Here is a 14,479-nt window from a genome sequence, read left to right as displayed (position 1 = left end):
GTGGACGTGGTACGTTTTGGGGGTTTATGGGGCTTATGGGGATTATGGGGCTATGGGGAGATGTTTGCGGATTCATCCGCGGATTTGAGACTAAGACTATGCAAAAGTTTTTTGTATTTTTTTTTGTATTTGATACAGAAGGAAGAAGAGCGTTCCGACAGTGGGACCGTTAGATGAGGAAAATGAGGATGTTCTAGCTATAGTTATAAGACTAGCCAATAAGTCTATCTATAAGATTTCTAAGCATATACATATACGCATACATACATATATTTCTAAAGAAAACTGAAAGAACACGGAAAATATGAGAAGAGCCTACATACATGGAAAATATAAAAGAAGATAATCAAAATTATACAAAAAAACAAAAACAAAAACAAACAAAATTGATTTTTTATTTCTACTTTGGTTTTTTTTTTATCAAACATTCTTGTTGTTGGTTGTGCAATCATTTAATCCATTTTGTGCAATATTCAGCTTGAAAGTTTCACATTTTTTTACAGAAACAATTTTTTCCACAAAAAAGCGACTATTTTTTTGGTTTATTTCCTTCTTTTTTTTTTTTTTTTTTGCAGAAACAAGTTCTTATAGTAATGAGCGACGATACATAATACTTTCCTATTTGTGAGACTGAATGAATTACTATATATACAAGAAATACTCTTTAAACATATAACTGACAGGACCCCCAGGACATTTCGAAATAGATATATACTTAGCCGAACCTTTTTTTGATCAAGCATTGTAATATATAGTACGATATATATATTTATATACGAGGCACACATATACATACATTTAGATATACATAAACGTAGCCGTAGATACATATATACATACAGTATGTACGTACATATACTATCATATAGAGAACCCATGGCCTATGGTTTAAGCGCCCAAAACATTGTACAGTAATTGAAATCTGTTTCAGGATTCAAGAAAAACGTGACGACACAACGTAAATTTAAATGGAGAATAAATGACTGCTTCTTAGTGTTATAAGTGACTCTGATTTAGGTCGAATACACACTCACACACACACAAACACCCAAAAACTCACTCACACACACACAAACACCCACTGACACACACAAATGATTCAATGATTCAATTCTAGAAATCGAAATCCAAATATATATTCAATTATATATTCAATAAGTCTATCGTATACCTTTATTGCAAATCAATATTTCAATATTGTATCTATATAATTAACAATTATCTATAATTCAGCCCCTCTCTATATAGATCTATCGTGTAGATCCTTTGTTATATGTTCTATATTCTATATTCTTCTCTCTCTCTTATCCCTCGAAAACATCCACACACAAAAAATGTACAAAATTGGTTCTCATAAACAATTAAAAAGCAAAAGAAGAATTTCCAAAAAGTAAAAACCCCTAGAAGAAATTGAAAGTTAATTTAATATTCCAGATGAAGATTAAAAGATTAGTTTCCTGTTACAAGTCCCTATTTTTGGGAAATGTTGATTTAAAAGAGCCTCAAGATATATGTATATCTATCTACATATATATCAATCCCCTCTAATACCACAATAAATGAAATAATTGACTATATGCATAATTATACGCCGATTATATGCTGCGCATCATCTAAAACAAAAAACAAAACGCAAATGCAAAAAAGCGAATGAATTATCTAATTATTTGAATGCAACTTAAATTCCTATTAATTATATAAAATATCTCTATAAAATATCGCTAAAGAATCACAATTAATAAAAACGTACGAAAAGAATGAATAAATAATAATAAAAAAAAAAAACAAAATATTTCATACTAAAAAAAAACAATTTATTCGAATTTCTTCTATTCTAAACGATACGTTTTTGCGGCTACCATAAAATAAAGGCATACTTTCAGGAGTAGTTTTCTTTGGACAAAATATCTACAACTGTTTCCCCTTCCTCTGTTTTTTTCAGCTACGATCTGACGATTTTAAATACTAAGGAATCTGGGGAGATGCATATATAAAGGTAAGCTCGTCTAATTAAGATATTTTGAACCATATATCTTCAGTTTTAAGATCTTTGGAGCTGTCTTCTATTAAAGACTAAGACTAACATTAGACAAGACAGAAGACGGGCAGATATTATATCTTTGTGGGACTCTCTATCTCCCAGGTCTTCGATTTCTTTGCAATGAGATCCTGTAAGATAGCTATAAATATCTCCTACGTTACGTTAGTAAAATGATGAAATCATATTTATAAGAACATTCTCGTATTTAGTATGATTTAATCTATAAGAAAAAATTAAGGCTGGCAAAATATTGTGCCACTAAAATGAGGACTCAAATCTACCCTGTCTATCTCGCTCTTTTCGAACAGAGCTTATCCTGGCTAAAGGACCTCTCTTTGACGCTGTCACTGCAAATGGAAACATCAATCACATGTCAATCAATGATGAAAGTAGGGCACTTCAATGGGTATGCATACATGTCAAAGCCCCCTCCCCCTCTCTGAAACATGCAAATTGTATACGTTTTATGGATAAAAAAGAAAAGTTTTTGCAACAAAAAAACTATGCCCTGATTATCGCTGGGAAAAAAAGGGAAAAATTGATGTGTAGGGAGGGAGGTTAAGGGAGGGAGACGAGGTGCCAGGTTAGGTCAAACGCGTGCTGTGTGGATCTGCCACATGGATATGCAGCCACCCTACCCTCTTCCCTTGCTGTGGCTCCCCGCCTCCCTCTCATTATGCCGCACTTTCATTTCTATGATTTTGCATAGAATTTGGGTACGAATTTTCCTCATTTTCCATGACCAAAACCTTTTGATTACTGTTTGGCAACGTTTTCCATTTAAAGCGGATTATTTTCATGGCCATTGTGTGTTGCTCCCCGACTGCCTGCTGACTGGTGCCTGCTGCCCGCTGCCCGTTGCCTGTCCGGAAATGCCTCGAGCCGATCCTCGGACCCTCCTCGGACAATGGCCGCCTGGCTTGCGGCACTTCCCCAACTTCTGATGCATTCATTCTGATGCCCTGGCCTTGTTAATCCTGTTCCAATTATGCGCATGTGAGTGGCTCTGCTGCCATCCCTAATGGGCACTTTCGCTCTCGTTGCGGCCCTTTGTCCGAGCTCGGCATTGAAGACCACTGGCCGGCCACTGGACCTAGAGATTGGACCACAGCATGGCACCGGATAGAATAGCAGTGGCAAAATATTGATTACAGACTGTGCAACGGCTTGTTCTCGACTCTTTGTTTGGGTTCTTTTCCATGTATTTATCGCTGATAAAAAAATTTAACTGACCCTCGGTGACCCCTCGCTGGGCATTCGCGTTGTGTTCGATCTAGTTTGAATGCGAATTGGGTCTCAATGTGTTTCTTTTTTTTGGGGGAATGCTTCATCAGATGTGAAATGCGGAAAATTCTCATAAGTGGAGGGGAGTATTTTTGTAATAAATGGATCTTTAAGAGTCAAAAGTGGGAGCTGGAGCTCCCTTTGAAGCTGAAGCATTACCTTTTATTTGTCTGGATCTTACTTCAGGGATCATAACTTGAGTTTTTATTTTCTTATTCGTTAGAATAAATGACCTTTAAAAGTTGTTGAGTTTGATTTTTTTTTTTTTTTAAGTGTCTCCCTGGAAAGTCATACCCGTAATACCTGGAGAAAATCTGCACAGATTTTCAACTTTCTCAGTTCCGATTGAAGACATTAAAGAGTTCTAAAAAATATGAACAAAAAACTAATGGATTCAAGGGATTTTTTTAAGAATTTAAGTCATTGTAAATTACACGTAGAAGATATGTATTTGCCGCTTAATACTTGATTATTAGGTAGAAAAATTACCTTTTCTATTAGTTAAGAGCTACCAAATTGTTTCCAGAATTACTTCCAAAACGAATTCTTAATTCGAAACACAAATTTTACTGAAATTTCAGTTTAATTTTTGCGAAATTCATAAACCGATGGATAGATGGATGGATGTGGGAGGCGGGGGGTTTCCAGGCGGCACCTCCCTTAACCGTTCGAGATATGTGCACATAAATGTGTATTCGGACTCACAATACAGTTTCCGCCCTCTCGGGCTGCCGCTGTCATCAATGGCATTGGTTCGATTCGGCATGCCAGAGGCACGAGGCACGTGTCGCAATAAATTGCGTGCATAACACATCATCGCAGGAAAGGGAGGGGAGAGAAAGAGCAGGGCTGGGCAGGGGCAGGCTCAGCATTCGCAAATATGTTGCACATTGCAAGGATCCTTTGGGGGTGAGCCTGGTGGTGGAAATGCAACCGAATCCCTTACGGCTGGCTGGCTGGCTGGCTGGCTGCCTGGCTGCCTGGCACGCGCCAGGAACAGCACAACGAGGGTTGTGCAGTTTTTTAATGCAATTTTTCACCAATCAGGAGCTGTTTTTTATGGAAATCCTGAGGGGAATGGGGTTCCAGCGTGAGCCTATCAAAAGCACGCTAAAAGATCCTCAAGTCAGCGCTTGATCTACGCACTTATACGCGTGTTTGAGTCATAGAGACAGATACATCTAAATGAAATACGGCTAGGGGTTCCGCATAAATCCACAAGTTTTACACGCTCTCTCACGCACTATCTCTTATACTCGTGCTCACTCCCTCTCTCTCTCTCTCTCTCTCTCTTTCCCCCTCTCTGGCTTGCTTCCCTCACCTCTGTGGATCGCTTTGTATAGAGTAAGAGTATCTGGCAGATACATTTGCTTACGTTCCATGCTCGCACGCTCAACCCGACCCGACTCGACTCGGCTCGATGTTTTTCCTCGCTCACACTCGCACACATACCCATATGCACACACACACAATCATGAACACGTATTTTGAAGATACAGCCTAAACATTTTTCGGGCCTGCGGCGGCAGCGGTCGCAGCGACGGCGACAGCAACGGCAACGGCAACGGCAACGGCGACGCGACCTTCCTAGAAATAGTCGAAAGGCAACGCGGAGTCAGTGTGACGAAGTGCGTCGTGCGCAGCGGCAGCGTTTCCCCCCCTTGGAAAATAATTACACAGACGAAACGTAGAAGAAAACCCGTGTAACTGTGTAAGTGAGTGTGCGTGCTCGGTAAAAGATACAGATACAGATACAGATACATTTGAAGCAACAACTACAAAGACAGATACCTCGTACAACTGTATCTACACATGCAGGGGAAAAAACATGCATTTAAAGTGAAAATTTCAAGAGTCTAATTAAGAAGAGTAAAACGAAACACAAAAGAAAACAACAAACCAAGAAAACCCCAAGGAATAACTGAAGGAAAACTAAAATGGAAAACATTCAAGTGGCAGACGAGCAGAAACCCGATGCAGGAGGAGACCCGAACAGCAGCAGCAGCAGCAGCAGCAACAGCTCCACAACATCATCCCAGCCAGGTCTGTGCCCCCGATTTACAGAATGTCCGACCACCCGTCACCCCCCTCCCCTCACCCATGCCACCTACCCAGCCCCACCACCCGCCCTACCCAACTAGTTTCGTTGTTTTTAGATTTTTCGTCTGTTTCCAAAATAAAACCAAAGCCAAAATTCAATACGAAATCTTATCAAACGCCTCGCTGATTGGCTATGATCGCTCGCTCTCATTCTCCCACTCGTGGTACCCTCTCTCTCTCCACTCTCCTCTCTGTTGCTCTTTGTGTTTTTTATGTACTGCGCAGTTTCTTTATTCGTCGATTCGTGTTTTTACGTTTTTGTTGTGATTTTGCCATTCGCGGATTTCGATTTTTTATTGGCAAATGCGGAAACTCTATGTACGGAATGTACGTGGTACGGGGTACGGGGGAAAGTGTCATTCAACCCCTCGGCAGATCGAACGATGACCGACTTCTGCCGCAGCAACACCCCCCGTCCGCAGCCCACGGCAATCAAGGACAAATACTAACCCTCCTCCATCCCTCTCTCCTACCCCCCCACCCTTTCTACAGGCTTAGCCTATATGCTTGACTGAACTGGAAGGATACATAGATCTGCTCCGAAGATAGATCTCTGCCCTGAGGATGGGATTCCCTGCTTTGAGGATAGATTTCTGAAGATTTACTCTACTCTACTCCGAATTGAACACAAAAAAAACCAGTTTGTGGGATCTTTGCCTATAAGAAAAGGAATGGGAATCCATAAAAAGGATAATCAGCCATGTGGTGGTGGTTTCCCAAGGATTTCTCCACGGTTTCTTATCAGAGGCAAAATAATTTCGAATAACCAAAGAATTCCATTGAAATGTGAGGGAAAATCTCTCAAGAAAAGCCAACAACAATAACCCCAGAAATGTAGGAAGAGAAAGAGAGAGAGAGAGAGAGACATAGAGGGATAGAGAGATAGAGCTACCACGAGAATGTGCATTAGAATGCGTATCTGTATCTAAAGAAGGGGCCCCCCCTATCCCTATCCAGAAGATAAGCAGCACAACACGAAATGGGAACACAACGAAGTAAATACCATTTATGAATGAATGAATGAACTCAAATGAATGGGTGTGCGAGTGCGTGAGTGCGTGAATGCGTGTGCGAGCGAGATGAGGGCATGCCTTAGATAATGAAATGAATACGCGCGCTGTCGCTTCCAAATATTCCGAACGAAACAGGTTTTGTGAGAGGCAGAGGCACAGAGACACAGATCTAAGCTGAACTTGCCTCGCGGCAAATGGGGCAAGGACACACAGACACCACACACCACACACGGGTTCGGTCCCAAGTTCTTCAGCTGCCTCTTTGCTCTGCGGCTCATTTGAATAACAAAGACCCTTTGCGAAGGATTCCCAGACAGGATATCGAATGCGAGAGCAGAAGAACTCAAGTTACCTAATCCCATAATATACGTTCCGTTTCTATCCTTAGCGAATCCTGGCGAGGAATGCGGCTGTGTGCGCCTGGGCAAATGCAAATGGTTCAATGTGGCCAAGGGCTGGGGCTTCCTAACCCCCAACGATGGGGGCCAAGAGGTCTTCGTGCATCAGGTGGGTGTTCTCTCTCTAACATAATCCATACCTCTGACTCTCTGTTATTCCGTTTTTTTAGAGTGTCATCAAGATGTCTGGATTTCGTTCGCTTGGCGAGCAAGAGGAGGTGGAGTTCGAGTGCCATCGCACGGCCCGCGGCCTGGAGGCCACCAGGGTGTCGGGTCGCTCGGGGGACGAGTGCCACGGCAGCACCTACCGACCACGCATGTATGGTTACGGACGACTTTTCTTTGCCATAAATGTACATATGTTACCATAATCATATTTCGTTACGTTCCGGTTCTTTCAGCAATCGTCGAACTCGCCGCATGCGCTGCTATAATTGCGGCGAATTCGCCAATCATATCGCCTCCGAGTGCGCTCTGGGGCCGCAGCCGAAGCGCTGCCATCGGTGCCGCGGCGAGGACCATCTCCACGCCGATTGCCCCCATCGGAATGTGGTGAGTCCTGCCCCAAAAGGGAGTCCTGCCCCGCTCGAAGCTCACGCCACATCCACATCTCTCTTGTCGCAGACACAAACCAGCAGCAGCAAAAGCCTGGAGGACACGGAGCAAGCCCCCGAAGGGTGAGAGAGAGCTAGGTAGGGCCTAGTGGGGTGTCACAGGAAGTTACAAACTTCTTTGAAGAGTACAAAAAATGCAAAATTGAGCGAGAAACGGAAGGAAAGGAGACAGAACGGAGAAACGCATCAAATCAAAGAAACCCAACGTACAACACACACAACACAAGGAAATCTATCTACACGTTTAAGTGCAGTAATTTTTTTTTCATATGCGAATTTAGATATTATACAAGAGACGGGGAACGAAGGAATCCTTCCCCCCCAATCCTAAGCCTAAACCTAATCCTAAACGTAACTGTATCTACCTCTAATTATCCTGTAAGTTTTTAGTTCTATGAGGTTTTCCATTAAACGAATTCTAGATCTATAAAGATAGGGCATTCGTCAGTCTACTCCCTGCTATTCTTTTCTGCTTTCTTCTTCCCTCAACCCCAAAAGCTCTATGCGGGCTGTGATAAGAAAGCTCTCTCGCTCTCGCAGGATGGGGACGTCCTCCAAGTCGTCACGTGGACGGGCGGCAACATTGAAGCTTTTCCGGCAGCAACAAAATCTCCATGAAAACGCAGAATCATTGTAAGCTTCCATATATCCCAATCCCTTATGACACTCCCTCTCTCTCTATCTCTCCCTCCCTCTCGCTCTCCCTGTCACTGAAAGTGAAACAGAGGGAGGAAGGGAGGCAACAACAACAAAAAGATTAGGCGAGGACATGGACAGGGACACGCACGCGAGAGGTGAAAGTTTTTTCTCTCACTGAAGCTCTCTCTCGCTCTCTCTCGTGTGCGGGGGCCCTTTGGCTGTTTTTGTTGAGGCTTGAACGGTTGTTGTTGCCGCAAAATCAGTTTGCAACATTGTTGGGCCGCGCGTCCTTCGAAGGCAGCAGCAGAGGCGGAAGCCAGGACCCCCCCAAAAAAGGATGCAACTGCTTGTGCGAGGGCTCTGGTCTCTGGGATTTTTGTGGCCCAGTCTCAGTTGATCTCTGGCCGAGAATTGTTGTGTGCAACGCGGCGGATAAAACTATACAAATAATAAAAATATATATTTAAATATACAAAAAAACAGGAGCAGGCAATCAAAGCTCCTGCTGCAAACAAAAAACAAATTACAAAAACAAAAACAATAACTTCGACAACTAAAAGAATTTCAACAAAAGTTAACAAAGCGTTTCAGCAACAAATTTTCAACAAAACCCCTTTAAAAAAACAACAACAAAAATCCCCAAAATACATATATGAAAAACAATTTGTAACATTTTTTTTTTGCATAAAAGGAATAGCTAAAATGCTAGAAAAAGTGGAAAACGAAAAGGAAATCATCTCAACTAAAGATGAAAAAATGGAAAACTAAAAGGGAAATCTCAACAAAAAAGCAAAGACTTGAAGGTTAAGAATCAAACAAAAGAAACGATTTGGATAATGATTTTGTAATTATAATTGTTTTAAGGATCCAAAAAAAGCCACTAAAACGCAATGAAAAGAACAATAACAATAGAATGAAAAACGGCAAAAAAAAAAGCAAAACACAGAGAGGAAATAGCAGCATAAGAGAAAGAGAGAGAAAACAAAAGGGAAACAGCATCCAAACAATAACAAAAGCAACGTCAACGTCATCGCATATTCATTTGGGGCATGCCACACAATCGCACACACACACACAGCAGAGAATATACAACAAGATTTACATTGGGGGAGCGCCTGTTATGTAATATCCTCATTCTGACGCTGTCTCCTGTCATGTTACAAGTTCTCGTTTTCTCTCTCTAACCTGGAGGTGGGGAGGTGTGGCATGCACCTTGGCTCCCGCTGCTAATTTGATTTAACACACACACATACACACACACACACAAATCGGGACACGTTGCATGGGCACGGCATTGAGACATTAACATGAAGGACACTCCACACTTCACCTCCACTCCACTCCACATCGATAGATGTTGTAGTAGCCCCATAAATAGGGGCACGGCATGCCTGCGCTGTGTGGCTAGCTGGCATTGGGGGGCGGGGGATTGGAATGGAATGTTGTGTGGCATGCAAATCGGGGCCACACAAAAATATTACGCATACGCCGCATATTCGATGAGCAATGATTTGCAGGGATATCTATTTGTGCCGGGATGAGGGGTGTAGAGGGGAGGAGAGGTGGGTACCTTTTAGGGATGGGCTGGAACTGGGGCTGGGCCTGGTCCTGGGCCTGGGTCTAATTAACGAATGTGTGTCATAATGCGACAAGCTTTAGTAGGTCAAGTAGATTCGATGCTGGAGGTTGAGGGCGAAACTCTTTCGCCTGAAAGAAAGCTCTGTGCCAAAAGGGCAACACGAGGCAACCGAGGACGAGGACGAGGTGCGATGCCACGCGATGAGCAGAGATGAGTCGCAAAGAGAGCACACGAGTGCGAGTGCGAGTGCGAGTGCGAATGCGAGTAAATAAATAGATGGGCGTTTCAGTAGCCTTTTCCCTTTGGGTGTGGGCAAATCTTTTCTCATATTCTATATTTTTTTTCTATCGAATCTCAATGTTCCACGTCGTTTAACTATCTCTCTGTTTTATGCACCCCTCACTTTCACTTAACATTTGTTTGAATAATCCTTTACTCCTGCACAGGCATAAGATTCACCCACTCTCTGTCTCTATGGAATGGAAATTAATTTTTAAAATACAAAATTAAAAACAAATACTACATCTCTAAGCGGTCTAAAGTTCCAACAAACTAAAACACACAATGTACAAAGTCTAAACAAAGTTACAAACTTAACTTAAAAGCAAAAGAACAACTTCAAGTTTCAAGTGCTAAAAGCAGACCTCAGACATCACACAAATCTACCGGGAATCGACCCGACCGCAGGAAAGGTAAGAATTTCGTCTAAAAATATAAATATACTTGTACTTGGTTTATTCTTAAAATAATTTCTCTGAGTGTGTTATAAATAATGTTTTATGCAATCTAATGAGCACCGTCTGAAGTAGTGGCTTGAGCAACGATTCTTTTACATACTCGTACATCATTTTTTGATAATTTTCTAATTGATTGCCATACGAATTGAAACTAGAAGGGATTTAGAAGGGCATCGGTTCCACGGCCAGATTCCAGGCGGGCAGACCCCTACACACGTAAATGCAGCAATTGTAGACATGCGGCTCGACCTTGCGCTGTTGCACCAGGGACAGAATGGAGCTCAAGCTTCCCAAATGGTAGTTGGGCTGCTCTGCCATGGTGGGCGGCGGCACCTCACTATCGCCGCAAGCTGCGAAACCAAATAATATGTTTGTCAATCAATGTCCATATCAGTGGAAGTGGAGAAGTGTCTCGTCAAACCTTTGATAATCCCCTTTTTGTTCCAGGACATTTTGTGGATGTGGGTCCAGGGCATCAATTGGCTATTTCCGGGACTCAGCCAAAGGCTGAGCACCGTCACAGAGACGTTGTCCATATTGCCATCAAGTGCGGGCATCAGGGTGCCCACAACGGTGGGACAAAGGGCGCTTTGGTAATAATCATGGGCTCCATAAAGGGCGCTGTACAGACCCGTGCCCAGCACCCGTGTGGAATCGCAGCCAAAGAGAAATACCACACTGCGGACATGGGCACGACAAATGGCACGTGCATTGATGTACTGCAACCCAGAGCCATGACCAGCATAACTATGGGGAGAGGATTAGAATGAGGGCGACATAAAGGCTCAGGACTTTGTTGATTCTCACACAAAACAATCGGCCTGGTAGGCCTGTTGGAGCATCACCTGCTCGGTGGGCACCGTCTCGAACAGATGCCTCCAGTGGGAGAGCCAGTATTCGAAGAAGGTCCTCAGTCTCCTTCCAGAGTTGGGTAAGTCCGCTCCGGGATTGATTACGCACATGCCACGCTTAATGCTGCTGGTGTAGTAGCCATGGCGGATGCTCTTCTTGTGGTATTGATATAGCCGCCACAGGCAGTGCAACGATTTGACGCGGGAAAACTCCTGGGTCGTTGCCAGCTGCTCCCAATGCAGATGATCCAGTCGCTGCGGGAACAGACAGACAGAACAGACAAAACAATTAATTGCAACCCAGATTAGATGGGGACACAGACAAACCTCATCGACCACCAGAATGATGGGAAAACTCTTGGCCACTTGCACTTGGCGATCTTCCAGCGGCTGCCATTCGCTGGCGAATACCCTGAGCATATCGTAGACCATGTGGATTTCATTCTCGTTGCTGGTTATTACGTAGGGAATCAGTTTCATGTCCGTGGAGGTCAGTCGGTTGGCATGCAGCGACGCCTGGGAGAGCAGCACGCGCTGATGATTGCTCCACTGACGGTTCACGCAGAACTCGTCCACGCGGTCGAAGACAGCTTTAGATTGCTTTGCAACTGCGCTGCAGTCGTAGCGTTTGCCCAGGAATACAAAGGAATAGGGCAACATGATATCCCGAAATTCCGAGAGAAGATTCTGTAAAATATAAATGTTACCGCATCCGTTCTCTGCCTGCCTGTAGACTCACCTGTAGAAAAGCATCAAAGCCGTTTAGCTTCTCCCAATACTTCTGCTTGGCCTCCTTGCTCTTCACATTCAGCGGATCCACGGTGACCACTCGTCTGAAACGGTTCACCAGGGTGCTGTACTGCTTTAAGACCTCCGCCAGGCCGTTGTTGTGGAATCGCAAACAAATTGGTCCCAGTTCGGGGCTCCGGCAGTGTCGTAGCAGGGACAAGTAGATGGAACCATCGGAGGCAAAGATCTCGTTGAAAACCGAGTAAGTGGCGTCCGGATTGAAGCTCTTGCAGAGATGCAGGACACACCATTCGCTGGGCAGGCTATTGCAGATGTCGGTGATGCGCGCCAGGCCAGCCACTGGATCATCCACATCCTCTAGGAAGTCCATATGCTCGATGGGCTCTATCGAAGGGCTGTCCTTTTTCTGCAGATTTTTGAAAATGTTCTGCAAGAATCGGTTGCTGTTTAGGAAATGGATTAGCCAATAGCTTTTATTAAGTGTCCTATAGTGGATCCCCACCTTTTATAGTCCTTGCTCTCCTTGTCACTGGCCTCACGCAGCAGATCGTGGGCGCTGGGCCGCTGATTCACCAGATCCTCCACCTCCTTAATGTATCTCAGGTCCGTTTTTTGGAACTGCGCCTTCACCTGGTAGTAGATGGAGTGCTCCACATTTCCATTGCTGTACTCCTCGTCCGCTCGCAGCAGATTGTATTCTGCGCGGAAAAAACATCCCAAAAGAAAAGGCATGAAAGTCTGTAAAAATAAAAACTACTGCTTTACTCACCTTTCCCCCCGGGCCCAAAATCTACCATGGTGATGCCTCGCAGCATGTGCTCGTCCGCCTCCGTCTCAGTCATATTAATGGAATTTGTATTTATTGGATTGTTTATTTAAATTTTTTTGGCGGCGTTCGGCATCTGAATTCCACAAGTTGCACCGCGATCAGTGTGACCACGGACCACGATCGATAACATATATCGTCCGACCCCCAGAAATATGCCATCTTATTTTAAAAATATACCGTGAATATACTTACGAATTCAAGTTCTATTATACATATTCCTCGATTTTGATATTCTGTGGAATATTACTAGCTAGATAGATCTCTCACCCATGTCCACAAAATTTTATCCAATTAATTAATCTATTCTCTACTTGACTGGCTTATTTTAAATACTTGACAGCACGCGCTGATGATTGCTCCACTGACGGTTCACGCAGAACTCGTCCACGCGGTCGAAGACAGCTTTAGATTGCTTTGCAACTGCGCTGCAGTCGTAGCGTTTGCCCAGGAATACAAAGGAATAGGGCAACATGATATCCCGAAATTCCGAGAGAAGATTCTGTAAAATATAAATGTTACCGCATCCGTTCTCTGCCTGCCTGTAGACTCACCTGTAGAAAAGCATCAAAGCCGTTTAGCTCCTCCCAATACTTCTGCTTGGCCTCCTTGCTCTTCACATTCAGCGGATCCACGGTGACCACTCGTCTGAAACGGTCCACCAGGGTGCTGTACTGCTTGAAGACCTCCGCCAGGCCGCTGTTGTGGAATCGCAAACAAATTGGTCCCAGTTCGGGGCTCCGGCAGTGTCGTAGCAGGGACAAGTAGATGGAACCATCGGAGGCAAAGATCTCGTTGAAAACCGAGTAAGTGGTGTCCGGATTGAAGCTCTTGCAGAGATGCAGGACACACCATTCGCTGGGCAGGCTATTGCAGATGTCGGTGATGCGCGCCAGGCCAGCCACTGGATCATCCACATCCTCTAGGAAGTCCAGATGCTCGATGGGCTCTATCGAAGGCAGTGTTTTAGGTTTTTGGCTCTCCTTTTTCTGCAGATTTTTGATAAATGTTCTGCAAGAATCGGTTGCTGTTTAGGAAATGGATTAGCCAATAGCTTTTATTAAGTGTCCTTTAGTGGATCCCCACCTTTTATAGTCCTTTCTCTCCTTGTCACTGGCCTCACGCAGCAGATCGTGGGTGCTGGGCCGCTGATTCTCCAGATCCTCCGCCTCCGTAATGTATCTCAGGTCCGTGGATTGGAACTGCGCCTTCACCTGGTAGTAGATGGAGTGCTCCACATTTCCATTGCTGTAATCCTCGTCCGCTCGCAGCAGATTGTATTCTGCGCGGAAAAAACATCCCAAAAGAAAAGGCATGAAAGTCTGTAAAAATAAAAACTTCTGCTTTACTCACCTTTCGCCTCGGGCCCCACATCTGCGCTGGTGATGCCTCGCAGCATGTGCTCGTCCGCCTCCGTCTCAGTCATATTAATGGAATTTGTATTTATTGGATTGTTTATTTAAATTTGTTTGGCGGCGTTCGGCATCTGAATTCCACAAGTTGCACCGCGATCAGTGTGACCACGGACCACGATCGATAACATATATCGTCCGACCCCCAGAAATATGCCATCTTATTTAAAAAATATACCGTAAATATACTTACGAATTCAAGTTCTATTATACATATTCCTCGATTTTGATATTC

General features: G+C 43.9%; 2 protein-coding genes across 3 annotated transcripts; one reads left to right on the top strand and one right to left on the bottom strand.

Moving 5' to 3' along the window:
* Window positions 1-4,926: 4,926 nt before the first annotated feature.
* Window positions 4,927-7,902, top strand: LOC108153507 (protein lin-28 homolog). 2 transcript variants are annotated; one of them, XM_017283560.2, is made up of 5 exons: window positions 4,928-5,368; window positions 6,827-6,945; window positions 7,007-7,155; window positions 7,238-7,388; window positions 7,461-7,902. In XM_017283560.2, exons 1-5 carry the CDS (start codon window positions 5,263-5,265, stop codon window positions 7,515-7,517), a joined length of 582 nt encoding a protein of 193 aa, XP_017139049.1. In that variant the 5' UTR covers window positions 4,928-5,262; the 3' UTR covers window positions 7,518-7,902. The 2 variants fall into 2 exon arrangements, with proteins under 2 accessions (XP_017139048.1, XP_017139049.1); XM_017283559.2 differs by having other exon boundaries at window positions 4,927-5,368; window positions 7,238-7,902.
* Window positions 7,903-10,374: 2,472 nt separating this feature from the next.
* On the bottom strand, window positions 10,375-14,403 carry LOC108151739 (separin). Its single transcript, XM_017280557.2, is given in 8 exon segments — window positions 10,375-10,755; window positions 10,827-11,152; window positions 11,213-11,511; window positions 11,584-11,943; window positions 13,387-13,836; window positions 13,838-13,859; window positions 13,919-14,114; window positions 14,186-14,403. Coding segments are annotated over 8 exon segments (1,914 nt in total). The 5' UTR covers window positions 14,259-14,403; the 3' UTR covers window positions 10,375-10,567.
* Window positions 14,404-14,479: the final 76 nt, after the last annotated feature.

Source organism: Drosophila miranda, chromosome XR (genome assembly GCF_003369915.1).
Source record: "Drosophila miranda strain MSH22 chromosome XR, D.miranda_PacBio2.1, whole genome shotgun sequence".
Classification (NCBI taxonomy): Eukaryota; Metazoa; Arthropoda; class Insecta; order Diptera; family Drosophilidae; genus Drosophila; species Drosophila miranda.
The sequence above is the reverse complement of the archived record's forward strand: the minus strand, read 5'-3'. Positions and strand labels throughout refer to the sequence as shown.

What these genes read in the sequence shown, in the direction of transcription:
- LOC108153507 (XM_017283559.2), top strand. Translation starts at nt 5,263, where the DNA reads ATGGAAAACATTCAAGTGGCAGACGAGCAGAAACCCGATGCAGGAGGA. An exon ending in CACAACATCATCCCAGCCAG is followed by an intron (nt 5,369 to 6,826) that starts GTCTGTGCCCCC and finishes TTCTATCCTTAG; the next exon opens with CGAATCCTGGCGAGGAATGC. An exon ending in AAGAGGTCTTCGTGCATCAG is followed by an intron (nt 6,946 to 7,006) that starts GTGGGTGTTCTC and finishes CCGTTTTTTTAG; the next exon opens with AGTGTCATCAAGATGTCTGG.